The following is a 27,957-nucleotide window of genomic DNA, read 5'->3' as shown; positions in this document are numbered from 1 at the left end:
AAGACCAAAAAGCAGAAGACAAAAGACAGAAGAAAGTATCCGGGGAAGAACGCGTGGTATTACAAAGCCCGAAGCCAAATACAGGGGTGCTGGTAAAAGCGGTCCGTTCCCGTCAACGTGGAGAAGGGGACTGAGGAGTGGTGCTGGGGGGCAGAGTCAGGGCAGCGCATGCTCCCAGGACCTCGCCTCTAAATTTAAAAGGGAAGAAGATTTTTTTCTGGTGAAAAAGGTTCTGTCTCCTCTCCCTAGCGAGGACTGCCCATACAGTATGGAGGAAACGGGACGGGACGTAGGAGTAAGGAGATGTGTAGATTCTTTGTATAGGGTCTAGCCTATGGGGGTTGTTTGTGACAACTTGTGCAATTATGTACATTATTTCATTTTGTGTATACAAGCTGTAACTTTTTTGAACGGTGTGGTGTCGTTAATTTTCAGCTTTACGAAGCCGATTACCCCTCTCTGGACGTTTATATGTAATAAATTAGCTTTTACGGGAGCGTACATTCTGTCTCTTTTCGAGTTGTTCATTTTATCAGGGTTTGAATGTACCCTTCTACAGAGTTTGTCCCGGTCAGCAATTAAAGTTTCAAGGAGTGATCTTGTCAGGCTGAGACCACACTCTTCCATTGACACATGTATTCCTGTGAGTATACGAGATCTGGACCCAGGAGGGAAGGGGTATTCAGTTGTGCTGATGTCTCGTGTTGCTGTTGGTTGTTTGCTTACTGCTTAACTAATAGTGTTCATCAATCCACCAGAACCGCGAGTGGTCATTGTTTTCTACTACACATGGAAGTAATTGCTCCATCTCTACATGCAATGCCAATTTATTCCATTGTGGCAGCTTTGTGCCAAGTGTGTACTCATAATAGTGGCTTGCTTTCTATTCGGTTTTGGGTTTTTTTTCTGTCTAAGTAGTAGAGGTGGTTGGTCATGTGTTCATTTTGTCTTTGTGCTTGTTGTCTGTTATGATGTAGATGTTAGGCCTTGCTCACTTGGTTTTGAAAGTCATTTAGGCTATCTGGATTATTCCAGTTATGTGGTGGCACAAGAGTTATCACACTGTGCGTACAGAGATCATGCTCGTGTCCTTGGGGAAAGTACATTTTGGATAGTTCTGCAAGGTTTCCGTTATGTACCTAGCGCCACGCTTTGTCTGATAGAATTCTTGGAAGGGCGCTGTGAAGCATCATGTATGCCAGTGCTTACATTTTGCTTGTTGAATGGTGTGTGTGAAATGTAGAGAGCATGAAAGTTCTAAGTGGCCATTAAAGCAGACAGGCTGGGAATATAGCTAATGCGGCTATATTTCACAAAGTCTCATATCAAACTGCCTCTGTGTAACCTGTAGTGTAATAATCTGTTTTACTTAACAGAATTCTGCCACTTTCCTGCTTACCCTCATTTGCATGAGCCGAAAGGTAGCAGGTCTTGCAGCAGACTACAGGTCTTCAGCATGTTCATTAATAACCTCAAATCTCAGAATTTACTGCACAGCACTGAATCACTGCTTTCCATCAAACAAGCGACCAACATGTAAAATTCCTTAGTAGCCTAAATACTTTTGAAATCCTCTTGTATCCACCTTGCCGGAATGCAGTAGTGTTTCCAGAGGGCTACCACATGTATGGCCCCACTGTATATCTGATCTGATCCTGCCGATCAGGATGGAATGCTATCTGCAAAGTCTGCAATTCACTTCAAACCAGAGGTTCTAGATCTCTCAGGTTTTCACATGCATTCCAGCTTCCATCTAGTCAATCCCTCTAGTATTACTAAATTGCACGATTGTCTGGGGAGGATAGCTCAGGGGCAACATGCTCGGAAGTAAGGCGCCACAGAGCAACACAGGTTCAATCCCCGGGTCCGCGCTTGGAAACCTCTGGGTATTAAGCACGTTATAAATAACCCATCATATCATATATCACAAAGTCAATCTGGACAGTTTTACATTCCATTCAAAGACCTTGATAGCTTAGATGCAGTTCGGCAACAACGATTCGGTGATTTGAGCCAAATGCGGATATGTGCTGTCCAGGTATGAGCAAAGTGGCACATCCCCAGTATGCATTGCCTCAATCTTCCATTCAACCACAGGTTCTCTGTCCCTGGAAAGTCCCAGTCATAAATGGCCTCCTGTTCGGCCACAGAGTAATACTTCCTCACATCTGGGATGCCCAATCTGCCTTTGTAGACCAGGTTATTATAAGTTACTCAATGTAGTGACTAACGTACTCTTAGTCCCCTTTCCTTCATAATGCATGGGCGTCCTTCGCGAGGGACGCCCATGCAGTATGGAGGAAAGGGGATGGGACGTAAGAGTATTATAATTAGTTTGTAGTCATCCTACACACCAAATTGGCTTACAATAAGGATTACCTCACTCTTTCAAGATCCCTAAATGTCTCAAAAATATAGTATGGAGGTTTATAAACATAAATGCAGTCTCGGAATAGGTTCCAATTTAGGAGGATACCCTGCCCAACAAATATAGGTAGGCCCTTACAATTACTAAATTACTAAAATCTTCCTGGCATTGTTTAATCACCAGGGGCAAGATATATGGAAGGTGGAGACCTTTGGTTCTACACACTGTTATCCCCAGATACCTGCAATTGCCAGTCTCGACTCAGAAGGCTACTTCTGGTCGCTTTCCATTGAAGGCAATGTTTTGGACCTGCCACAATTAATGTCAAGTCTTGAGGGGATACCAAATTCCCAGACCATATCCATCAGCCTAGGCGCTTAATGTGCCTTCTGGAAACACTAGCATACTAGGATATTCCCTTTCCATTCTTAAACCCCCCTGCCCATGTCACCATTTTGCCAGACGTTTCACTGCTAGCGCATTAAGAAATGGACACAGGGCAACCTTGTCAGGTCTCCATGCCCAACTCTACCTGGAAAGTATACTTTTCACACTAACTCTTGCTTTCGTGTACAGCAGTTTAAGCCATTCAATAAATCTTGAGCCAAAGCTGATCTTATCCAACACAAGGAGCAAAATACAACCATGTCACATAGTCAAATTCCATTCTTGCATCCTCGGAGAGAACTGCAACTGGTGTCTGTATGCAGCATTTGGCAAACTGTGTTGGGTAAATCTATTCCTCTATTACCCCAAACCTTTAAACATCACCTTGGTTAAAATAGCTATCTCCACATTAAGGAGATAGTCAATATGAGGTGCATTCTTCCAGGGGTCTCTTTTTTCAGATCAGCACAATCAACAAACACTATCAGTAAAAATTGGCTAATAGTTTGAGCTGAATATTTAAAAACAAAACTTGCTAGGCAGCCCATTGGGACCTGGCGATTTACCTGGCTTGAACTAGTCAATGGCCTTTAAGATCTCCCCCCTCGCTTAAGTCCCTGTCCTGATTCTGCCCAAGTATCTCTAGAGTAGTTTCTCACCCCTTTTTCCATACAGCAATTGATAGAACAATGCTAAAGCCTCCCCTATTCCCCATTTCATTCACAGCTCTAAAAGTGGTCATATATAGAATAAGTATGTTCTAGTCTGTTTTCCAAACCTGCAAGTGTTATTTTAGATTACCGGCTAAGACCTGAGCCTCAAGGCAGCATAAAAAGTAATTCAAGTGAAGGTTCACATGCACCAGTCCCACTTGCCTTTTCATATAACCTTCTATATTAAACATGATAATCGTAGTTTGGGTGAAGTAATATTCCTGGAAAGTCAATTGATAGTGTTTACTTACTGGAGAATAAGATAATATATACAGGGCTATATCAGGTTTTGCCATTAAAGTAAAACTTTGATTCCTTAGTCTTGCTCAACTGAAGTAAACAACCAAGTACATACGATAAAAAGGAATAAAGAACAGATAACTAAAAAAAGAAGTTGAAGCAAAGCACAACTCTAATCAACTACTAGTTGGAGTCTCATGAAGGGTCTTGGAATCCACATTTGATGTGAAAGAGTGAATACCCTTGACAGTAAAATCACACACGAGCATAGGTTTAGACTTTTTAAAACTACTTAAACCACTTTTATTTGGAACAGCATATCAATCCTGATGATCTGTAAAATAAAAATTACAATAATGTATTACATCATTTGGACCCCAGTTAGTCACAGCTTTTGAAAAATGCAAGGAAGGGTATGCACTTACTATCAAGACGTTTGCTTGTAGGTTCTTTTGTACACGTGCTATTCCAAATTATTTTCTCTGTTTCCCCTTCTGATTTTCTTTCATCAGCTATTTTGTCTTCCTCATTAGATATACTTTCCTTTATGCATTCAATATTCACTAATGGTTCATTATCAACATAAGTGTTTGTACCAATATGGACCCTTAGTTCCTGAACGGTTTCCTCAACGTAGCAGGATTTAGAGAAAAAGTCCAGATTTGATGACTTGACAGCCAACGATGGGCCAGGTAGTGCACATTTGTCAGGCAAGTTCATATCCACAGGTGTCACTGGCACATCAGAGAATTGCATCTCAATAGCCATTGGGGCTTGTGGTGGTTTTTCTTTGATTTCAGAGAGTTTAACTAAATTGTAGCAAAGTGTTATATAGTTGTTGCCTAGCCTTTGGCATAACTCATTAATAATTACATCACAGTCTCCAAGAAGTTCGACATCAAAGTGAAGGTGGTTCAAAGGTTCTCTGTTAATTAGGATCTGAGGGACTTCCTGTGGGATAGAACCTGTACAGAAAAAAAACACAAGAAAAATGTACAGAAAGATTTCTAACCCAAAACATGTTGAAATGTTATTAAAATGCTCTAAAGTGTACTGATGTGCAACCCTGAATTTCATTCTTCTGACATTTGGCAAATTACACTGCATAGTATTTCTTGCATTCAGCAAATTAGACTACATAGTCTGTTTTAACTTTCGAGACGATTATCCCACACCGCTGACCACTGTTGGCAAGGTCAACATGGCTACCATTTACTAGTGAATCAAATGGCAAGACGGTAACCCCATAATGCTGCAGGCAAATGAGCCTCTGGAAGCAGATATTGGAATAACTGTCAAGGTGGTGCTACCATACAGAGTATGGTAGGAAGACCTATTCTTGCAAGAGTTCATGGGTTTGCTGGCGCAGATCAGTTCTTCCAACCACATAGTGTTTTAGAGGCAGCTACTTGGTAACACAGGAAGGGGGTATTTACACATGTTGCTGTGACAGGGGTTGTGTGGAAAAACGAAACTCCTTACTACATCTGGCTTGAGAGTGTCTACAACAAGGGCTAGATCGACCACAAACCCAGGAAAATCATTTCTTGGCTGTGATCCCTTATGAGAAGTGGTGTAGCCATTTGTCAATTCAGGACTGGAGGCTAGGAGCCTCGGACTAGATCATGATTTTCTTCAGCTAAAAGTCTCATGATCCTCTACCTCATTGCTTTTGACATTTCAACATGTGTCATCATTACTCACAAAATCGAGGACTACTAGTTATGTATCATTTGAAATTCTTAGTTACTTACCTGTAACTGTATTCATCCAGCATTGGTATCTTTCATAGATTCAGATGCTTAAATATTCCCTGTCGTCAGACTGGGAATCCTCGGTGATAACTTTTTTTTTTTTAATATACATACATTATTCATAGAGAATGCATGTAAATGCCCCATTGTGGCCTATAAGCCCTCTATTGTGTAGTCCCTCCACCTCACTTTGGTCCTTTATGGCCCCAACCAATGAGGTGGTAGGGTTTAAGCTCCACCCCAGGCAGCCATCTTCAAATTTTGAACCGTAGGAACTACAGTATGATGGGTGCTGAGCATAGGAGCAGCCTCTAGGGGTGGCGGGTGGGTGCATGTGAATCTATGAAAGATACCAATGCTGGAGAAATACAGTTACAGGTAAGTAATTAAGACTTCTCCAGCATTGGATATTTCATAGATTCAGATGCTTGAATAAAATACCAAGCAGTTAAAGCATACCGCAATCATATATGACATGCATTACTTATCGTAATAGCATTTCTGATGATTGCATCTGCTTAGATTCACATGCTGTGCGTATGGTCCGACATCCAGTGGTAACCGCAGAGTATTGCATCTTGTCTTTCGGGGACCGAAAGGGGATGTCGGCATAGGCGTGTCTGTAACACTATCCCTATCGTGACGTGTAGTGTACCCAAAATCCCTCACGTGCCGAGGTCCCTCCGATTATATTTTTTCTGCCATGAGGGAGCCCAAGGCTAATGTGAGTACATGAAGAAGAGAGAAGTAGTAAGATGTCTATGTTCCTTCCACCCCAGTGGGGAGGTAGGGAGGGCGCATGTGAATCTAAGCAGATACAATCATCGGAAATGCTATTACGGTAAGTAATGCATGTCTTCTGGTGCTTATTAATCTGCTTAGAATCACATGCTGTGCATAGACTAGCGAGCAATACCCGGAGTTGGAGGTGGGTTGTGAGAAGGAACAGTAGAGAAAATATGTCTTTGTACTGCTTGTCCCACCTGAGAATCAGACCTAGAATGAGTGTCTAGGCAATAGTGTTTTGTAAAGGTGTGTACAGAACTCCAGGTTGCTGCTTTCCAAATGGACTCAAGGGGAACATTTGCAATGAATGCTATGGATGCCCCAGTGCCCCGCGTAGAATGTTCTCTAGGCTTGAAGGGCAGTTGTCTCTTAGCAAGAGTCTAACAGTGTGATGCATTTGACAATCCACCTTGAGATAGCCGATTTAGAAAAAGGATCCCCTTCTCTACCAGCTACCACTGATACGAAAAATTGGTTAGTTTTCCTCAGTGGTTTAGTTCTTTCCAGGTAGAACATGACTGCCCTGCGCACATCTAGTGTGTGTAGGGTTCTTTTGGCCATGCTAGTGGGATTCTGGGAAAAATTAGGTAGTTCAATCGATTGGTTCACATGAAACTTCGAGATGAATTTAGGTGCAAATATGGGGTGAGTGCGCAGAACTACCTTATCCCTGTGGACTGTAACAAAGGGGTCTAGAACAGAAAGAGCCTGTAGTTCGCTAACCCTTCTAATAGATGTGATAGCCACTAGGAAGGCCGTTTTATAAGTCAGGTCTTTTAGACTTGCTTTATGCATTGGCTCAAAAGGAGCTCCCATGAGCCTGGTCAAAACCACATATAGGTCCCACCCAGGAGCTGGGTGAGAAATGGGAGGACAAATCCCCTTAACTCCTTCCATAAAGGCCTTAATCACCGGTATCTTCCACCACAACACCTTTTGTTGTGATGTGGTGTAGGCTGAGAAAGCAGCCAGATTAACCTTTAGGGAAATGAAGACCAACCCAATGTCTAACAGATGGGTAAGGTACAGCACAACGTATGTGGGTGAGCAATCGATGGGATTGACGCCCTTGGAATTACACCAGATGACAAAACATTTCCATTTGCTGGCATAGCAATAACGTGTGTTAGGTTTTTTAACTTCCCAGAGTATGTCCATGCACCTCTGAGGGAGCTGTAGGTGTCCAAACTCTATGACCTCAGGAGCCAGGCTGCTAAGTTTAGAGTTTGTGGGCATGGGTGTAGGGTCTCCCCCTGTCCTGAGACAACATGTTGTATGGGCAGGGTAGTTTTACTGGTGGGGAACAGGGACATTTCCATCATATGAGCGAACCAGGGTTGGCGGGCCCACATGGGGGCCACCAGTATCATGTTAACTGGTTCCTGGTGCATCTTGTGCACTATCTTGTTGAGAAGGGGAATCAGGGGAAAGGCATACACAAATTTCCCTGACCAGGTTATCCAGAGACCGTTCCCCTTGGAGCGGTTCTGGGGGTACCTGGAGGCATAGTCTTTGCAATGGGCGTTCTCCTGAGTTGCGAACAGGTCGATGTCCGGGAAGCCCCATTCTGCGAAGACATTGGACACGATGTCTTCGTGCAAACGTCATTCGTATTCTTCAGGCAGATTAAAATCTCTGCTGAGCACGTCTGCCAGAAGATTGAGTTCCCCTGGAACATGTTGGAACAACAGCAACATCTTGTGTTTGAGAGCCCATATCCAAATGTTTTGGGACAGCTTGGATAGCCCTGGCGAGTGAGTGCCCCCCTGTTTGTTCAGGTAATACATGGCTGTAGTGCTGTCTGTTAGAATCAGCACTGTCTTCCCTTGTAGTTGCTTCTGAAAAGCCTTTAATGCCTTGAACACCGCTAATAGCTCCAGTAAATTTATATGGTTGGACGCTACTTGAGGGGACCACACTCCATGTGCTGTCCGCTGAAGCAGTTGAGTCCCCCACCCCGTGAGAGATGCATCTGTCGTGAGAGTGGCTTCCACTGCAGGGGTGGCGAAGGTCTTCCCCTTCAAGAGGTTTTCTCTTTGTCATGATTCCTGCCTCTCATGTCCCCAGCCCTCCAAGATGTCAGGCTGGAGCCAGGCCACGATCACCTACATGGGCCTCAAGGGCCTCGCCATCCCTCCAAAGACCCACTTGGAGTCAGGCTTGGCGCTTGTGGCACCAGACTCACTCAATCCCATAGGATAACATTGGGGATTGGACTTGTAGTGCATTGATGGGGATAAGATGGATGCCTCCACATATTTCGGTTCCCAGAACTGCATGTGCGGTCTAGTCTTTTGGGTGTGGTTCAGCCCAGAGGCACCTGGGATACCCAGAGACTATTTAAGCCACACCCAGGCTGAGAAACATGCTTTGCATTTTCTGCACCTGCAGCGTGACACTCAGCGTGTTCGGATCGGTCTCCAGTAGGCCTGCATCTTTCTTCTGCGCTCAGCTCCTGCAAGAACAAGAACACCGTTAGGAACAGCATTACCTTGCGGCGCTTCTGCCCATCAGTCATCGCTCCTTCTGTTCTGCGGGCATCTTCGGCGGTGTCATTCCCATCCCGGCGCGCCGCTTCCTAAGGAAAAGGGAAAAGAACAGAAAAAAGGCATTAGTAAGCATTCTGCAAATCTTCGCTTATTTTTAAATACTGTACAAGCTTCAAACGCTTAGATGAATCCCAGCGGCTCTGGGGGAACTGTGTCTCCGGAACTTCTCATCCATCTGCAAGAGGGAAAAGACACTCCAGGTTAGCGTGGAAACATCTAGAGGTGCCACATATCGCGCTTACCCACCGCATTTGTTCTTCATAACCGGCATCCACGCTGAAAATGTCGCAGCACCGAAAAGACACAGAAAGAGAACTCAGTTCAATGCAAATACGAAAGGGGTGCATCGCACATCACACTCTCACTCACCTTCAGCGCTACTCATCTCAGCAGCACGCCGCCATCCCTGGACACCGGCCATCATCTAAGGAAGGAAAGGAACGAAGTTAGAGAACTGTTCAAAAGACTCATTATACTTACCTGTCGGACTCTTGCCAGTGAAGTAACTAGGCAGCAACGAGCCCGCATCAATCAACGCACCCCTGCGCTGAAGGCAGGACGGATAGCACACTATCCAAGAAAACAAGGTAGACAAATTCCCCGCAGTCTTCGTCGAAGTTGTTCTTGCCGTCGAAGTGACTTAACGGGGAGTAACCGACAAGTCGGTTTAAGATAAACATGTTTCATCCACTAAGGGCTACAAGCACAAAGAAATACTTTACGCACAAATATGAACTGGAATCTTTATTGCGAGAAATGAACACATCATAAACAGGAATTTGATAGATACTGGCGCATAAGAAGGTGTAAGCAAACCCCAATCAATTGTCCATGTACTAAAAGAGTAGAGGGGCTCATAGTCTCTGTGGATACCCACACCTATGTGACACAAGCAATGACATATATACCCAAGTCAAAGACAACTGAACAGGAATACAACTGGGCGCAAAGGTACAATTTAAAGATATCACCCAAAAAAGTTCCTCCTTCAAAGTTCACCCTTTCCCGTTTCTGTTCAGCCACGGTAGGAAGCCTTGCAGGGATATCATTTTGAATTTTATGCGTTTGATGCATTTGGTTAGTGCCCTCAAGTCCAATATGGCCCTCCATCGGCCGTTCTTCTTCTTGATTAGAACGACGTGGGAGTAGAAACCTTTCCCCTTTTGGGGATAAGGAACTGATTCTATAGCTGCCTTGTGAAGTAATTTTTGAACTTCTGACATGACGTGCCGAAGCATGTGTACTTTGCCTGGGGTGGGAGCAAGGGATGGAGGTTGGTCTAGGAATTCTATGATGTGACCTTTGCGGACCACCTGTAATACCCACTTGTCCGATGTTATCGAATTCTCAGCGTTGAAAAAAAATTGGCTTACCCTTCCCCCCACAGGTGTTCGACATAGAAGGGGAAGAACCGATTGGTCAATTGTTTGCTCTGGGCTTTACCTTGGGTAGAGCTGCGCCTTCTTCTCTGGGAGTACATGTTGGAGGAATGATATTGGTTGCCTTGGAATGCGTTTCCTTGCATCTCGACCATAGGAAGAACAAGTATATCCTCTGTCTTTTGATGATGAACCTCGAAAGGGCCGAAAAGACAAGTCTTTATATTTATCCTTCAAGGAACTGATGGCTCGAGCTGTGTCCGTGCCCATCTTTATTCCTTTTAGGTGGTCATCTACTTTCTTGCCAAACAAATCCTGCCCGTCGAAGGGCATGTTCAATATTTGTGCCTGCACTTCAGGCCTAAAATTAGTGGCTTTCATCCAGGCTGGTCTCCTTAGTACCGTACCGTGGGCCATTTGCCTGAAACATGACTCAGTCACATCGACTGCAGCGATCATGTGATCTGAAGTAGCTTCTCCATCTGCAATGATAGACCTGGCTTCTTCCTGTAGATCTGCAGGTAGATGTTTGGTCAGCTTGGACAAGCAAATCCAAAATTGGGGTCAAACCAGGCTGTCATGGCTAACGTGTTGCCCGCTCTAATAGTGAGAGATGCTGAGGAAGACACCTTTCTACTCATGGCTTCCAGTTTATGACTTTCCTTGGCCATCTTCTTTCTTGCCGCTTCTGTAATAACTAAGTCTGGCTTAGTATGACCCCTTAAACAAAGCGGTGCTGAGTCTGGTGCAGTGTATTTCTTTTCAGGTCTTGAAACAAACGCAGGTGTGGATAATGGCATGGCCAGTATCTTCGATCCAGACTCCCATATGGTGTTGAAAAGAGGAATGGGGAGTTACCATTCTTCTGCGCTTGTCCCTGTGCTCAAAGCACTGACTTCTTCTCTTCTGATGTAACTTGCAATTTCAACAAGTCCACAGCTTTTCCGATAATATGGAACGATACTAAATCGTCCGGCGATGAAGAATCACCTGGAGAGTCTTTCTTTCTGGGCTTCTCAACTATATAATCATCCCATTTGCTGGGAGCATCAGGCTCCTGTGTGATCTCACCTTCCTCAGGGTCTGAGAAATCCCTGAACGGGTCTTCTTGCCAATCAGAGACTGACACAGACGATGGCACCATAGTTGGACCTCGAACCAGAGATTGAGGTCTATGTGGTGATGCTGGAGAGGGGACGCTTGTCGGTGAAGCACCGAGTGTTCTGCTCCTGGATCTACATGGAGGCTCAGGCGATCATGCTCTTTTCTGTGGCCTACTCCTGGAAGGGGAGTGCCTTGGTGTGCTATGCCGAGGTGAAACATTCCTTAGGGGGGTTTTTGGCTCCTTCGGTACAGATCTATTCTTTTGTTCTTGATGTCTGTTGAATTCATTGATGATTTTTTGCATCGATGCCATGAGCACCGGGTCATAAGGATCAGCAATGTCCTCTGAATCCGGTTGCCTTATTAGGAATGAGGAAAGGTTGCTCACCAAAAATTTCCGTGTCTGAGAACTCCTCTTGAAGGATGATGTCGGGGAGTTCCGTCATCTCTTAACAGGGTAGCTGTGCTCCAACTGGCTCAGGAGCATTGGAGGCGTTGTTCCCACAGACTTGGGGAGACTGCTCACATTGGATGGTTTATCCGTGACTTCACAAGTGGTGTTGTTGGTCCTAATTCTTCAGTAGACGAAGAAGTTTTCGGTGACTATGATGCTTTCGTCGATGGTGGCTTCGCGGACAACGGTTTCATCGACAGTGGTTTTGCGGATGAAGACTTTGAAGATGGTTGATAACCCTCAATCGACGAGGGATTTGTGGACGAGAGTTTCGTCAACGAGTGATGAGCTTCCTTCGTCGACGACTGGTTCGTGGACGTTGACCTCGACAACTAGGATTTGTCGTGGACAATGAGGCCTGGATTGTCGTCAATGGGGGTTTCGTTGACGGCTTGGTCATCGGTGAGACTAACCTTGCTGCCGCTCGTCGACAGCTTCTCCATGGACGACTGCCCCCCGCCCCTGGTTTTTTGAAAAACGCCTCCTTACCTTTGGAGGTGGTTTCTTCTTCAGGATGACGTGCCTTGTGGTCTGCAGAACCCAAGGAAAGCATGGAAGAAGTGGTTTCCGACTTTCTCTTACTCTTATGAGTGGGAGAGGCACTCCTTTCCACTGAAGAGGCCCTTCTCTTAGAAGTTGGTTTCTCAGATGGTTTAGTAGACAATACAGGAGCTGTTTTGGCGGACTCCTCGTCCGAAGACCGACCTTTGGCTTCTAGGTTTAACAGAAGTCTCCTCTGTCTGTCTTGCAGGGTTTTAGTGGAGAAGGACCTGCAAATGTCACATTTGTTGATGTCATGTGGATATAAGCAGTAGATGCAGTGGTCAAGTGGATCCTTCATGTAGACCAGTTTTTTCCTGCACCTCGTGCAGTCCCTAAGCAGGGAAGGCTTCTTGGCAACCTGAAGCTCAGCCATGCTCAGGAGAACTTTCACTCGATGATTTTGTGCCAAGAAAAAAGATTCTGAGAGTCCAAAAACTCAGAATAGATAACCCCTAAGGAGGGGAACACAGTAGAATATATTGTAAAAATATATACTACACGCAAAAGGTGAAAAAATGTGAAAGCTCAAAGAGCTGGAGGTTTCCTTCTGTCTGATAGACTGCGGTGAAAAATCTGAAGATGGCTGCCTGGGGCGGAGCTTAAGCCCTGCCACCTCATTGGTTGGGGCCATAAAGGACCAAAGTGAGGTGGAGGGACTACACAATAGAGGGCTCATAGGCCACAATGGGGCATTTACATGGATTCCCTATGAATAATGTATGTATATTAAAAAACAATGTAATCATTTTTACACCGAGGATTCCCAGTCTGACGACGGGGAATATTCATGCATCTGAATCTATGAAAGACCCAATGCTGGAGAAATAATATTACTACTACAGTCCCAATTTGAAGGTAGAAATGCTAGTGGGACCATCCAGCCATTTCTCTCACAACAAGGAGGCGCCAACCGAAGTATAGGTCTAAAACTGGTTCGATCTTACATTTCCAAAAATGTTTTCAACCACATTGCATCTAGTATTTTCATTGGTTTCATGTGCTTGTATTTTATAATGTATATTTGGGGCAGTGTGTGGTGCTAGAAAGGGTGCAAGGTACATATTTGTATTGCTGTGGTCTCATACTGAGTTTTTCTTCATACTCGTAATGGATTATAAAGGTAGTATTGCACCACCGCCAACGATAATACACAACGCATTCTCCAAGTCAAACAAAATGGTCTAACGGTTCTATGTGATATTTCTGACTATTGAAGGCCACATGCAAAAGGGGCAGATTTGTTTCGGTCGATTTGGTGAGCCCTTCAATACACAAAAATGTTGCTTTTAAAGTGGGGGAGGGGAGAAGAGTCATCCCTGCCTGTATGCTTTAAATTATGGGGGTTTCAGCCTTTGCTCACCCCTCCCCACCATAACATTTTTTACCCAAACCGCCTTGTCCGCTCACACAAACAGAATCATACACAAACATACTCGCCCACGCGCTTTCTCCCTTCCTTCCACTCAACAAACACTCCTCAACCCACACAAACACACTTAGTTAGACCCCTTCAACCTTCACATTCCCCCTCAACCTCCACACAGGCACACACATTTAAAACTTACCTGAGACGCCCCCGATTTCAGTCTTCCGGGTGGGCCTGCCAGGCAGGCCCTGGGCACACTTTTGTGCGGCGAGGGGCATGACGGGTCTCTTTACAAAGACCGCTCAGAGCTGTCTCAGAGCAGTCTTTCTAAAGCAACCATTTTTAATTTCGAGTAAGTGAACAAGATTTTTTCACTTAGGACCGGTCTTTGTCTTAACATGGAATGTCTGGGGCAATAAAGGCTATGACAGAACAAAATGCTCTACCAAAAAAGCCTAAGGAGTGCCCTTAAAAAAAAAACACGTTGGGGTGGTCAAATTCAACAAGAAAACTATGCATCATACTTTACTTGGCTGTTAATCCTAGTAAAGAGAAAGAGGTTCTGTTCATCAACGAAAGCGGTCAGTGAGAACTACTGGTTTGAAACGTACAATGCAAATGACAAGGAAATTGTGTTTAACACTTGGTTGAATGCATGTCTCAATCTATTTAGGATTGAGACAAAATACACCAGTGATTATCATGGTAAGAACAAATTACTTACCTCTCAGTAATGTTCTTTATGATGGATGTTCCTCCCACAGATTGCTCTTCTATAATAATCCTATTCCTAGCGCAGCTGTTCTCCGAAACCTTTCTGCCAGCAGGGGGCGCAGTGCGGCTCTGCCCAAAGCCTCTATGTGCCGGACATGACGTCAGGGCTAGTATCTATTGAGGCGCTGCACCCAGTGACATCAGTTCTACCAAATTTCCCTAGCACTCTGGCGCTGAGGGACTGTAGAACCGATGGGGTACTAGCTTTCCGCCAAGAGTGGCGGATAGGGATGGGGATGATGAATCCAGGGGAGGAACATCCATCAGAAAGAGCATTACTGAGGGGTAAGTAATTTGTTCTTTAAATGGATTCCTTTCTTTCACAAATTCCTCATCTATGATAGACTCCCAAACCAGTATGTAAATCTGGAGAAGGGAGGAAGCAAGGACACCACCTTAAACCAGAAAACTCTGGAGGACTGCTCTACCCATGCTGCCACCCTGGCCCGCAAGGGAATCCAAGCAGAAATGCTTTGCAAACATGCGCAAAGATGCCCACGTTGCTGCCTGGCATATGTCCAGGACAGGGACCGACCAGCTGCAAGGAAGAGTTGGCAGTCACTCCAATGGTAGAATAGGCTACGAGACCCTTAGGCACATCCTTTCCAGTCAGATCATAGCATTCCGAAATGCAGAGAATGAACCACCTTGACAGTGTGTTTGGTGACAGCCCTGCCAGCACAAGCACTAGCATAACAAAGAAAAAGCTGGTGAATTTGTCTAGCCTCTCTAGTCAGAGACACAAAATTTAAGGGCCTGCAATGGGTCCAGCCGAAAGGAGGGTCTCACTTTGGAAAAAAAAAAAAATAGAGACTTTGTTAGAAATAACTTTGTTCTTTGGAACCACAGAATCAGGACTTTTGAAGGTTCTTTTTCGTGGGGGGTCAGAAAAACAGCCACCATCTAGTGAACCCAGGGAGGAGATCCACCTAATTGTAAAATAAAACTTAGATTATATTTCTTAAATTAGTGGTAGGACAGATAGGGTAAATTAGCTTTGCACGGAGGACGTAATGGGTTTGTTCGAGATTCTGACAACCACCCCTTTTTGTTGCTGTTTTAGATTAGGGAACTCATTTTAATGGTTGGGCTTAGAGAAGGTTTTCAAATAAAGAGTTGTGTTGAAACAGGTCCTCGTGTTCGTCTCCTGGATCTGACTTTCACCACAGAGGCCAAACGGCAGCACCCTCCCCTCTCAGGCATGCTCGGGAGGCCGGAAGACCCTCACACTAACTGGGACATTCATTGTGGAGGCCGCAATTGTTAGGGAGCAGCAGTCCTACGGATGAAAAGGTGGCAGATCATACAACCACTTTTAAATCTTTGCAACCTGTAACACATCCCCAGGGGAAAGAAGAGTGGGAGGTTGGCTGGGGAACCAGGCAAGGAAGTGACCAATGGGAGTAATGGTTTGGGATAAAAAGGAGGAAAGAAAGTAGGAAAGTGTGGGTTATGTGTGTGAAGTCAAGGGAACAGTAGACGGACCAAGAGACCAGCAGGAGAAGGAACGGAGAGGAGGCGGGTGAAAGATTTATTGGAGAGTGTACAAGGAGAGGTATTTGTTAGAGTAGTACTGCAGTGTATGTGTGTTTTGTGTGTGATATTGCTAGTGAAAGAGTAGAGAAAGGAAGGCGCCTGAATGAGTGAAATGAGAGTGACTGTGGGAGAATACGGGGGTGGATTGCAGTGTACAGTGAGGGGAGTGTAGCAATACTTGTGCGGAGAGGAAAGTAGTAGTGCGGAGAGAGATGATGGTGGGGATTACAGACAAGAGCCAGTAGACAGAGCATAGTAGGGAGTAAAATGGGAGGGAGGATGTGAGCAGTAGGAAGACCACCATCGTAGGGATAGAAGAGGAAGTGTTAGGGAGAAAGGAAAAAGGGTGGGTTGGGTAGGAATGAAGGAATAGTAGGAAGAGAAAGGGAGAGTGAATGCAAGATTAGGGCAAGGCATAGTTGAGCGTGTAAGGACAAGAGCAAGAAGGGTTAGAGTGTCTGATGTGGAAGGCATGCCTAATACAACCCAAGTCATTTAGGGCACGGGAGAGCAGGCCCACCCATATTGTTACCCGAGGGAGACTAGATAGATCAGGCATTTCCTTTAGGTAATCGCCACCAGTAAGATAGACAGTAGGGGGTTACTGATTTCTAGTGACCATCCTGCAGTTGAGGGAAACCACCCATCTCTAGAGTAGATGGAGATGGATGGCTCTTGGGGAGTCCCTGGACACTTTGTAATAAAGATCCTGGGACTGTCTTCGAGGGCTGGTGTGTTATTGAGGTACTCTGACACTAATCTGTTTACTAGTCCCATGTCTTTGAACTAAATCTGTTAAATGATTGTTCTTGTGCACAGCATGTATAATTGTATTCTGCATATGCACTATCACAGAACCTTGCTTGGTGTATAAACGCTTTTTGAAGTGGTACTATATACAACTATTAAATACAGCAGTGAAATTAGAAATCAATGGCAAGATTTTTAGTTAAACAACAGCAACTTAAGAGCAGGAATACCAAATCCTCAGTCCTAGGGAAAATAGATTGTAACTGTATAGAGAAAAGGTGGTCTAGAGGTATAGCTCAACAACAGTTGATTGACTTATTCAAGTTTTGAATCATACACTAAAAACAATAATTGCATACAAAAAAGTATCAAACAAATTCACAAACAAAACACAAACCGTAAATAACTTCAGAAAAACAGTGAAGTTGTTTCAACCACATCCCAAATAATCAACACCCAATAGTAAAAGGAGTGACTTTAAAGCCTAATAGTAAAAGTAATGACTTTGTGGCCTAAATAATTAAGACAAGCAGCGCTATACATTTGTGCACAAAATAAACAGCAATAACTTAATGTAGCTAGTTTACCAAACTTGCCTTGGTGCAGAGGGGCACATTGGTGTGCCATCTGGCCCCAGGGTGCCCAGACCTTACCGCCCCACCCACTGGGGGGCCTGTCCCACAATTATTGGTGGCCCTCTGCCCCCCACCCCAAATGGAGGGGGGGTGTACCTCACGCAGCCGTTTGTAGGAGGCCCAGGGAGGCCTGCATGAGGTGCCTCTGCCACCCATTTGGGGTGAGGGGGGGAGAGGGCCACCAAAAATTGTTGGACAGGCCCCCCAGTGGGTGGGGCAGTAAGGTTTGGGCAACCTGGGGCCAGATTGGCACACCAATGTGCCCCTCTGCGCCAAGGGGAGTTGGGTTACCAAAGGAAAAAAGTGAAAATGGTGGACCACATTTTAGGGGGGCTGTGGGGCACCCCAAACCGATGGGGAATTTTCTAATGGGATGGGGTGGAGACCCCCTCCCCCCATCCACAATGGAGTGGGGGCCATGTCATGCAGCCCTCCCTGGGGCCAGATATCTGCTCCTAGGAAGGGACACCTGAGCCCAGGGAGGAGTGCAGGGCAGCCCCCCCCTTACCTGCCCCCAGGGAGGGCTACATGAGATGCGCCGCCCCTCCAATTGGGGTGGAGGTGGAGAGGTGGACCCCCCTTCACATTACAAAATTCCCCAGCGGTGTAGGGTGCCCCCTCAGCCCCCCCTCCTAAAGTGCAGCCTGCCATTTTCAATTGTTTACCAAACTTGCCTTGGCGCAGAGGGGCACACTGGTGTGCCAATCTGGCCCCAGGGTGCCCAAACCCTACTTCCCCATCCATTGGGGGCATGTCCGACGTTTTGGGGTGGGCTTCTCCCCCCACCCCAAATGGAGTGTGGGTGGGGGCACCTCATGCAGCCCTCCCTCTGGGCAGATATTTGCCCGCAGGAAGGGGAAAAAAAGGGTTTTCACTGGGTTGAGGTTCAGTAGACCACCAGGGATGGCTTGCAAGGGGGGGCATTCTTGGAAAGTATGTTGTTTTTGCTGGTGTGACCGCAGTTAACATGTTTTTTGTTTTGTTTACAGCTTTTTCTACACAAGCAGCTGCAATGTTATGCAAGTACTGTTTTTTATTATTCTATGGTTAGGGCCCACTGTCAGTGGGGTGGGTGAGACTGGGGCTGGATTGTTGGTGGTCTGGGTGGGAATGGGCCGTCTGGGCAGATCTTTTGGTGGGCTGGGACACAATTGGAGGGGCAGGCCACAAACTGCCCCCCATGCCAGCAGATCGGTGTTTCCCTGGGAGCGGATGCCTCCCATGTGGGTTGTCCGTCTGCAAGCCCAGGCTGCAGCTCTGGCTGTGCTACGTTACAGGTGTGACCTCCGGGGAGGAATGGGGATCCTGCCGGGGATCCCTGGAGCTGCCGCTGTGCTTCGGGGACGGTACACCCACATGGTGCATGGATGTCCAAGGCTGGGGACATCACCTCCAACCGTCCTGGAGTTGCGGCTGGGCTGCATTACAGCTTTTCCCTTTGGGGTGGTATTGGCACACTGCTGGGACTCCCTGGTGGGGAGAAGGTGTAACGCAGGCCAGCCAGAGCTCAAGCAAAGTCGGCTGTAATATCCCTGGCCTTGGGCACCCTTCTCCCATATGGGTCTTTGGCAGGGCTTGTGGGTAATACATTCTGGGGAGATTTGCGCAAGTCAGACATCTTTGGATTCCCACAGGTGTCTTCTTTTCAGAAATGCATGGGGTTCCCCGTTTTTCTTGCTGGCTTCGACACCCTAGGCCCAAATCAGTAGGTTGCCCACTTGAACAAAATGTGCTGTGCCGAAACACACATACGTACGGAATTTGTCAATAGTAGTACATCAGTCCTATTTGTATAAGCAGGGAAATTAAGTTCGCAGGCAGCTCCAGGGTATCCAGCATTAGCCAATGACCAGGAGCTACCCCTGGGGAACGAGGAGCTAGTACATAGCATTTAGCATATCTAAGTTCCAAATATAATGCAAACTTATTTTTTGACCTTTTATGATCCCTTAGGCTGTAAATGTTGTATAAATGTGCCCCAATGTCTATTTATACATCAGCCCTAATGTAGAGTTAAAATCACATAGCTGTGTTTGTTCAGCATCAGTTGGCCTAGGGAGCCAAAATTAGCTCCTGGTAGCGGTTGGTACTAAACTAACCGGGTTCTTCTAGGATGCAAGCAGGAGCTAAATAGCTGCCAGCTCGCCAGAGTTTCGAACCCTATTATAAGACATGTTTTACCCACATCTGATCTGATACGTCTTTACAGTCTTTCCCACACTCTAAAAGGACACTGAAACATAAGCACTTTAGATTTTGAGTAACATTTGTAGGGTCAGCTCAAAGAACAGCCTCAGGGTATTCCACGATGAAATGCCGAGTAAAGGCCTCCTCGGTGTGGGCTCTCTACCAATAAACCCAAGCAGAGGACTTGCTATAGAAGGGACAGGAGGGCACATCTAATCGGGCTAAAAAAGGAGCACAATCTAGAGCTGCAGCCGAAAAGACACGTGCCACGGGACAAAAGAGAAGGAACTGGTAGCAGGGAACTTGGGGGTTTTAAAAAGGGGTTGCCTGCAAACATTTTCCATTTGCTTTTGATACTTTGCAAAATACAAGCATCATTCACAAAAGGTGTCTATTACATCACGCTAGTCCCTTTCCAAAACCTTCAATCTGTGGACACCACTCTGGAGGATAAAGATAATGAACACATTTTCAGGTTTTCAATTTGAAACTTAGCGAAAAAGAACAGCTATTATAATTCCCATTGAACTTTTTTTCAAAGTCAAAGAATATTTTTGCCCTGTAAAAGCAAAGAATAAACCTCAAACTTACTTGGAATGAGTGCTACTGGTCTTACTTTCAACGATGACCCAATAACAATCAGAAGATCTACTTCATCTTTGTCATATTTCATAGCTCTGTGAAACTGCTCAGGCAAGTTTTCCCCAAAAAAAACAATGTCTGGTTTCATTATAGCAAGTGGCTCCTCAGGTGGACACTTGGGACAGCGAGGAACAACCTGCACAATAAAATAGAAACATATGTTGGATCTCAGCGTGCACAATAAAAGAAAACAACAACTTCCAAACAGTTATATGAATGCTAGCAGTCACTACAGCGGAAAGAAAAGCAGAAAGTTACTATTCAGAGTGCATAGCATCAGAAAACACACAACCATGCAGTTGCTGGAATGGTGAGCAATGGGGCAATAACATTGCTTCTATGTCTGGAGTGACCGTACGAAGTGGGAGTTATGCCTGCAACATCCCAAAGGCCGGAGTTGAGTACTTGAATGTAGGGGCAAGAATTGGAAGGATGATCAAATTGACCTTGAAAACTGGCAGTGGTGTGTCAGTGGACTGGAAAAACCATGGATTTGCAAGAAGCATTTTCCCCAAATGCCTTTTAAACAGCTGCGCACTAGGGTCTGGTATTGAAAGTGCCCTATTTTATCAGCAAGTGACACCTAATGTACAGCATGCTGGTGGCATTTAATGTGTGCAGTGAACAGCCAGGGTGGTAAAGTGGGCGAAGGTGATGGAGCTGACCACCTTGACCTGGCCATGAAAACGTTACACAGGCTCCCAATGAAACAACGCATCAACTAAGATAGTATGCATTGCTCACAAAGCATTCCACGGACACACTTTACTGTGCATTACCAATGTGCTACCTTGTTACCAACTTAACAGATGCCTGAAGCCTGATGCCCAAATGACCTAGTTTCCTGCTAGTCAAAGCTTTTGTGTTTTGGGGGTAGAACCCATCATCACGTTTTTTTACTCAAACTGGCTATCTTGAGCCTCAGAGTCTAACAAAAGCATAAAGTCCAGAAAAATGTTTAAAACCCCACTTATTCCAGTCCGTTTATGGATCCTAGACTATCTTACTCCCTCGTTCTTCCTAGAGCGTGGAAACAGCTATTGGTTGTGAAAGCACTCCTCAACGGCACAAAATAAATGGCAAAGATGACACCCAATGAGACAGAAACAGGTGTAGATATTTAGCAGTTCGGGCTGGACTGACTCTTTTGGGATAAGACCAAGCCATATTTGTAGATGGTCGTTCTCCTTCTGCAAAGGTCATAGGAGGCTGAGAAACAATGGTCCGCAAGGTTGCCACAGCAATACCAGAGTTTATGATTATTTCCAAAACTTCTAGCCATCAACATTTAGCTTTGCAAAAGATGCATATAGATAGTGAAAGTAAAGGAGAGATAGACCCCAACAGGTTTGGTGCCCATGGTTGTTGGAGAAAGAGGAGACGTGGACTAGAAATCTGTGTTTGACACCAACACTCTTTCTGTCCTCATTCTCCTTGGCCTCTCCTCTGCCTTTGACACGGTTAACCACAACATCCTGATCGCACGTCTCTGGCACCCTGGGAATCACAGGTCAGGGTCTGGCATGGTTAACCTCCTTTCTCTCAGACCACCCATCCCAGGTGGAACTCAGAGCCTTTCTTTCGACTACCACTCTCTCAACCTGTAGCGTTCCCCAGGGATCTAACCTATCCCCCTGGTTCTTCAACATCTATATGGCTGCCTTGGCACGTGTGATTGCCACTTAATTTTCAGTGTTATGCGGATGACACGCAACTATCCTTCAGGCTACCCTCAGCCGCCGCTGCCTTCTCCTCGCTCATATCTGACCGTCCGCTATTCAGTCATGGCGTGCTGCAAAAAACCTCTGCCTCAACGGCAGTAAGACCAAGATCGTTCGCATTAGAACCCCAGCTCCCACTTTCACTCTGGCCAGCCTCCCATGGCCCTGCGCCTGCACCCACCTCCAAGGCTAAAAACCTTGGGGTCACCTTCGACTCCTCTCTCCTCCTCCTCCTCTCATATTTCGGACATCTCTAAAAAGTCTAACCATCAGCTACACCTCCTCAGAGGTACTATACCTTTTCTCACTTTACCCCAGCTGCTCACTGTCTCCATAACCCTGGTTCTCTCTAGGCTGGACTACTGCAACAGCCTCTTCCTCAACCTCCCTGCTTCTGCCCTGCGCCCTCTGCAACTCATCCAGAACAGAACCGCAAGACTTATTCTTGGCCTCAAACCAAGGGACTGCATCTCTCTGGCGCTGAAATCCCTTCACTGGCTCCCCGTGGCTGCAAGGATCAAGTTCAAGAACCTCTACATTGTCCACAAGGCTTTCTGGGGCGTGGGACCTACCTACCTGCAACGTTGCCTACATAAATACTGTCCCTCACAAGCCCTCCGCTCATCTACCTCGAACCTTCTGCGAGTGAGCAGGTTCTCCAAGCAGAGATTTGGAGGCAGATAATAATAATTGAGATCCTTATCCTCAGCAGGTGCCTCATCAAGACCTTCGTCTCCTCTTCCTTTGCTCCGAATGCACCGTGCCTGAAGATAATCTGTCTGTTCTCCCTTGTCCTCACCCCTCAATTGCAGTTGGTAAAACCGCAGAATCGTCGCCAGGCCTATTTGCAGTTTCTCAACTGTTAAACTTATTAAATGCACTTACTCTGTCTATGCAGACTATTATCGTCTCATAATTTCAAAGGCTTTGAGCAACTGTTTTCCACCCATGTTCCCACCCTCCTTGAGCGCTTTGAAATACTTGCCTGTGTACAGGCGCTTTATAAACAAACATTACCATTCCATACCAAGGAGAAGTTTAAGATCTGGAACAAAATGGAGTCGCAGCATTAGGTCGAAATTGAAAAGAAGGAAAGTTGGTGAGAGAGACAACAAAAAAGAAAAAGCGGTAAATTCAGTTGTGACCCAATTTAAGAACATATTGCGGTTACTGCATCAAGAAAGTATCGAACAGGCAGCTCAAAGGAGATCCTGCAGAAGATAGTTAAGGATCGTGCTTAAAAGGCAAGATTTGATGGGTACAGCAGGACATTTCTTGGTCAAGAGGTACTGAAACTAAGGTGTTGGCACAAACAATGTGATTAACAGACACTTAACGAGAGCAGGGGACGCTGAAGAGAGATCCAGGTAAAATAACACCAGGGTGGTAGGCCTGTCAGAAGGAGCTTTATAGGACCATGAACATTTTCTTAACTAATGTCTAAAGGTTTAGGGATGACAGCTGTCAGGATATTTCACTGCTGAATAAGATCATATGGTGATATGCTAAAAGCTGCGCCCATAACAGCTTTTATATCATAAATACCATATCACAACCACCAACACATATTTGTTGGCCATGAACGTGGGTTCTGTAAAGAGTAAGAGCTAGACTGTATTTTTAGGCAGCTGGCTCAGAAACGGTGCAAATTATATGGAAGGTAAATCAAACGCCAAGACAAACTGCTCAACAAATGCTCCAATTCCAAGCAAAGGTGAATGTCATGATGGGGGAATGACATTGAGAAATTTGTTCCGATTAGAAATGAGGTTCAGAACTCTAATCCTCAGCTCTAGGACTGCCAGTGTTTTTCAGTGTGAATGTTCTTTAGAGCATTTCTTCCATTGGCCAGTTCCTGCTTTCTGAAACCTGGCCTTCTAGTTCCAGCATGCAATGCTTCTTTAGGGCATCAATGCCCCTAGGATTTAATTTTTCAAATTCCTACATGCAGTGTTCCTCTGTACAGTCATGTTATCTAATCACTCTCAGAAGTTCCCCTCCTTGTTCCCAGTATAAGCCTCTTCTCTCAATCACTTGCTTTAAACATTTTACACCTCAGATGTCTTTTCTATGTCCTATGGTTTTCAGCATCGTGGTTCCCACCAGAGTATGGCTTCAAAGAACCCCTTTCCAGTCTGTTTTCTGCTTGCTTCAGTCACCTGGTCTGCTCAGAGTGCCCAGAGGATTGCATGGGTGCATTGTTTGGTGTTCCACCACAGTCATTTGCTCCCAGACTCCCTCTGCAAAGTTGTGTTCTCCTGCTGCAAGACTGAACACGACTGGTTGAGGAGAACCATAATGCCATACTTCATAAAAATGGAACACTGGCAAGTGACAACGAAAGTTCGAAGGTCAGTTACATTTTTCATCATATTCTATCTGTGCAAGATAAGTGGTCCTTCGGGTGAGGTGGAGCGTGAGTAAACTTATTGACAAGTAATCAATCCGGAACAATGCTCAGTGGCTCTCCGGATGTTTGAGAACTCCATTAGCCCAAAAAAAGCACCTTCAAAAGTTGAACGATCATGAGCCTGTCCAAAACATCTGGAGATCAGCAGGTTACAGAACTCTGCTCTACACTAATATGTAACCATCCTGTCACTGGTCTAATCGCAGTGGGTCCACTCAGCCTCATTATTTCGAGGTCAATAAAATGAGTAGCTTTACATCTGGCAATAAGACCTGTTATTAGCACCTAGAGAAGATTCACAATGTAAAGCTCTCCAAGTGCAGCAATGAAATTCTAAAGACTGGAGGGGGGTATATGTACTTCTGCCCCCCACATGGCTGGGACAGAGGCACAGAACACCTCAGAAAGGTTATCTATATGGTAGCTTGGGCGAGCAACCAAGGAGTAAGCACTCGAAAGGTGATGCAGGCTGCTTCCTAAGTACAGCGAGTCCCCCCAAAACCCCACAAAGGAATGTCCACACACCATGTTAGGATAATACAGCTTCTTTATATAAAATAAGGTTCAGTAAGAAATATACATGTAAACAATAACACTTTGTACTCAGGCAGTTCTATTCAAAGAATGGCAAATATATATACACTCTGTGTGGTACTACAATCGACTTAAATGCAGTAAAAATGCACCAACTGCTGACAGTTTAAAACCAGCATGTGAATTCTTGCGGTGTACTTTCATAGATCAAGGAAGAAAGGCAAATTAGTTTCAGAATATAGGCATTAAACTTTCATGAGACTCAAATAGCAATACTGTGTGAGGAGCCCCCCAGCCACCCTGGGCAACCTGCAATGGAAAAGGTAGGGAGTACCTCACCTTGTCTTTTACAGCCCATTACAAAAATGTTCAATAATGCTGTGCTTTCTTTTTAAAGGTTCTATCACCAGAATGTACCCAAAGATGTCACAGGAGAACAGGATCTAGGATGACTCTAGGACCGCTCTTCCTCGTCACAGTACCTTTGGTGCCTTGGCAGGCAAAGTGGCAGTTTTTCTTCTTAGCTTCACTCAACGGTATCCCTGAAGGATGGACCACCTTTGCAAGAAGGAGTCGATGGGATGCCGAGGCCAAGAGAAAAAGAGGAACCAAGTCCTTTCACAAAGGCAGCAGTTTTGGTCTTTGCAGTGGCTTCCTTTGGACAGGTGTTACGCCGACTCTGGAAGTCCTAGGAAGGTGAATCTTTCTGTGGTCTCCGAAAAGGCCCTTCTGGAGATGAGACCGCTGGGGACCTTGGATGCCTTTCAGTGACAACGGATGCAGGGGAAGAAGTAGGGGTCTGGTTTCAGGATTTCGCGGCTCACCATCTTTTGGATCTTCAGTGCTGCAAGCGCAGCACTGACATCTGGAGGGCTTCTGGCTACCTGTACTCGACCACTGGACTGGACTACAGGCCCTCATAAAAGGCTGGACCCTCGGGACGTCTCCTTCGGATTTTGGTTGCAGGAAACTCACTGACGGACCTTGCTCTGCACACAGCGAACTGGAATCTTTTTCGGTGGGAAAAAGTGGCTGGATTTTTCGTCCGGGATGTCCCTTGAAGGACTCTTTGATCAGGTGGAACTTGCAGCTCTGGGTGTCAAGCAGCACTATGCCAGGGTCCCCTATCCTCTGGGCGGTAGATGGCAATCTGGCTTCCAGTGGTCACAAATACTCTTCCCGGCCCTGGGCAACACAACTAGACTTGTTCAACTCAAGATGTTCAGCACTTCCCTTCTGGACTCACGAAGACCCATTCTCCGAAAGACAGGCACACAGAACTGGCTTCCAGGGTACTTCTGATGAAGCGCAGCAGGTGCATGATAGACTCTCGTAGCTCGCGAAGAGGTCTCCTATCCAGGTTCTCTCTTAGATCAGTCCTTGTAAGAACACACCAGCGTTTGAATTACATAAAGAAAATGCAGCAGCAGACTTCTTCCTCCAGATGGGCTTCCAGGTAACAGCTTCTTCTTTCTTCGGCTTCAGCTACCAAATATCCGTTTCAAGATTTGCTTGGGAACATATTGGTGATTGAGAGGTCCCCACATATACACATCGGTTCCCCATTCACTCCAGCTGAGTCAGGCTCAGTAGCCAAATATTCACAAGTGCATTCATGCAGGCAGGCAATCAGACTCACAGTGCATTCAGACAGGCAGCCCATCTGACTCACAGGAATGCAGGCCATTCACTCCACTCAGACACCCATAAAACAGAATGTGGATTGGAGTAAGCACCCAGCCTTTCAGCACACTATGCTGCATTCACTCCAGTTTCAGTCAGGGCTGTCTCAGTCACTGTCAAATACAAACCGCACCCAGTCACCCACAACACAGAATGTGAGTGCACTTCAGACTCTGTTCATACAGGTCCCACCCCATGGGTGTACCCACAACACAGCCCATGGGGCTCCAGTCAGTCTGACAGGCGGCAGCCCCAAGGCCATATATGATATGTCCACCAACAGCCACTTCGGAGGAAGAGCCAGAGTCAGGGCTTCCCAGGACTTTGGGAAACAAGGTAAAAGGCAACAGAAACCAAGAGGCTACAGTGGCCATCTTAGCTTCTTCAGGAATCCATTGATTCCTATGGCAGGGCCTGTGGGTTCCCAAAAATGGAGGACACTCTGAGCCACTGCAAAGTCAGCATGTAGCTGCCACTAGCCCATACCCTGCTCTGTGGACAACACACAGGTGCCCAACAACACACATAAGGGGTACAAGGGTTTACCCCCACCCATGGGTGCCATAAGGGTATCCCATGGGTGTTGTTCACCAAAAGGAAAACATGAAGAGCTGCACTGCCAGAGGTCCAGGATGGACCTCGGTGGCAGAAAACACAGTGACTAACATACTAGTCCCCTTCCCTCCTTACTGCATAGGCGTCCCTTCCTAGGGAAGGGAGAGGGAACCTTTTTCACCAGAAAAACCCCTTCTTCCCCTTTAAATTTGGCGATTACAACTGATTGTAGCCCCAGGGTGGAGAGGAGACCCTCCTTAAGCAAATAGGTTTTCTTAGAACCGCCTGTCCGAAGGCCGCGTCTGACTTAGGGCCGACGTCCAAACAGTAATGCTTAAAGAAAGCCGAAGGGGTGGCCCAGGCCGCCCTACAGATTACCTGCCACGGAACCTGCCATTGGAATTCCACGGCCGTGAATTGACCCCGACATCGTGGGCGTGCATGTTAGCTGGTAGTGGCTTGTGTTGCCCCTCGTAGGCCTCCTTGAAGGCTGCAACCATCCACCTTGCAATAGAGGCCTTTGACGCTTGATACCCAGGCCTAGAGCTTCGAAGGTGACACAGTGCGTCCGACTTGTGGAAGCACTTGTGCCTGTCCAGATAGAATTTAAGAGCACGCCTGACATCAAGACAGTGTAATGCTCTCTGAGCCTCGTCCTTGGGGTTGGCAAATAACGTAGGTAAGACTATCTCCTCGTTTAGATGGAAAGATGAGGGTACCTTGGGTAGGAATGCCGGGTGAGTCACCTATCCATGTGACAGGTGGTGTAGGGTTCTGAGGCCACCGAAGCCTGGATCTCGCTGACACTGCGAGTAGAGGTGAGGCCCACCAACAAAGCTGTCTTAATGGTGACCAGCCTGATGTCCGTGGACGACATTGGCTCGAAG

The 27,957-nt window shown here is 46.0% G+C and overlaps 1 protein-coding gene across 4 annotated transcripts in view; it reads right to left on the bottom strand.

The window, feature by feature from the left end:
- SIRT1 (sirtuin 1) overlaps window positions 1-27,957 on the bottom strand; it is a 2,084,986-nt gene that overhangs the window by 202,704 nt on the left and 1,854,325 nt on the right. For all 4 annotated transcript variants that reach the window (XM_069610638.1, XM_069610636.1, XM_069610637.1 and 1 more), the window contains 2 exons: window positions 20,117-20,303; window positions 4,134-4,673 (listed from right to left, as the gene is read on the bottom strand). In XM_069610638.1, coding sequence (XP_069466739.1) covers window positions 4,134-4,673; window positions 20,117-20,303 — 727 coding nt within the window. The remainder of the gene's footprint in view (window positions 1-4,133; window positions 4,674-20,116; window positions 20,304-27,957) is intronic.

This window comes from Ambystoma mexicanum, chromosome 8 (assembly GCF_040938575.1).
Source record: "Ambystoma mexicanum isolate Mex_15411 chromosome 8, UKY_AmexF1_1, whole genome shotgun sequence".
Lineage (NCBI taxonomy): Eukaryota > Metazoa > Chordata > Amphibia > Caudata > Ambystomatidae > Ambystoma > Ambystoma mexicanum.
This window is presented reverse-complemented; position numbering and strand designations above follow the sequence as displayed.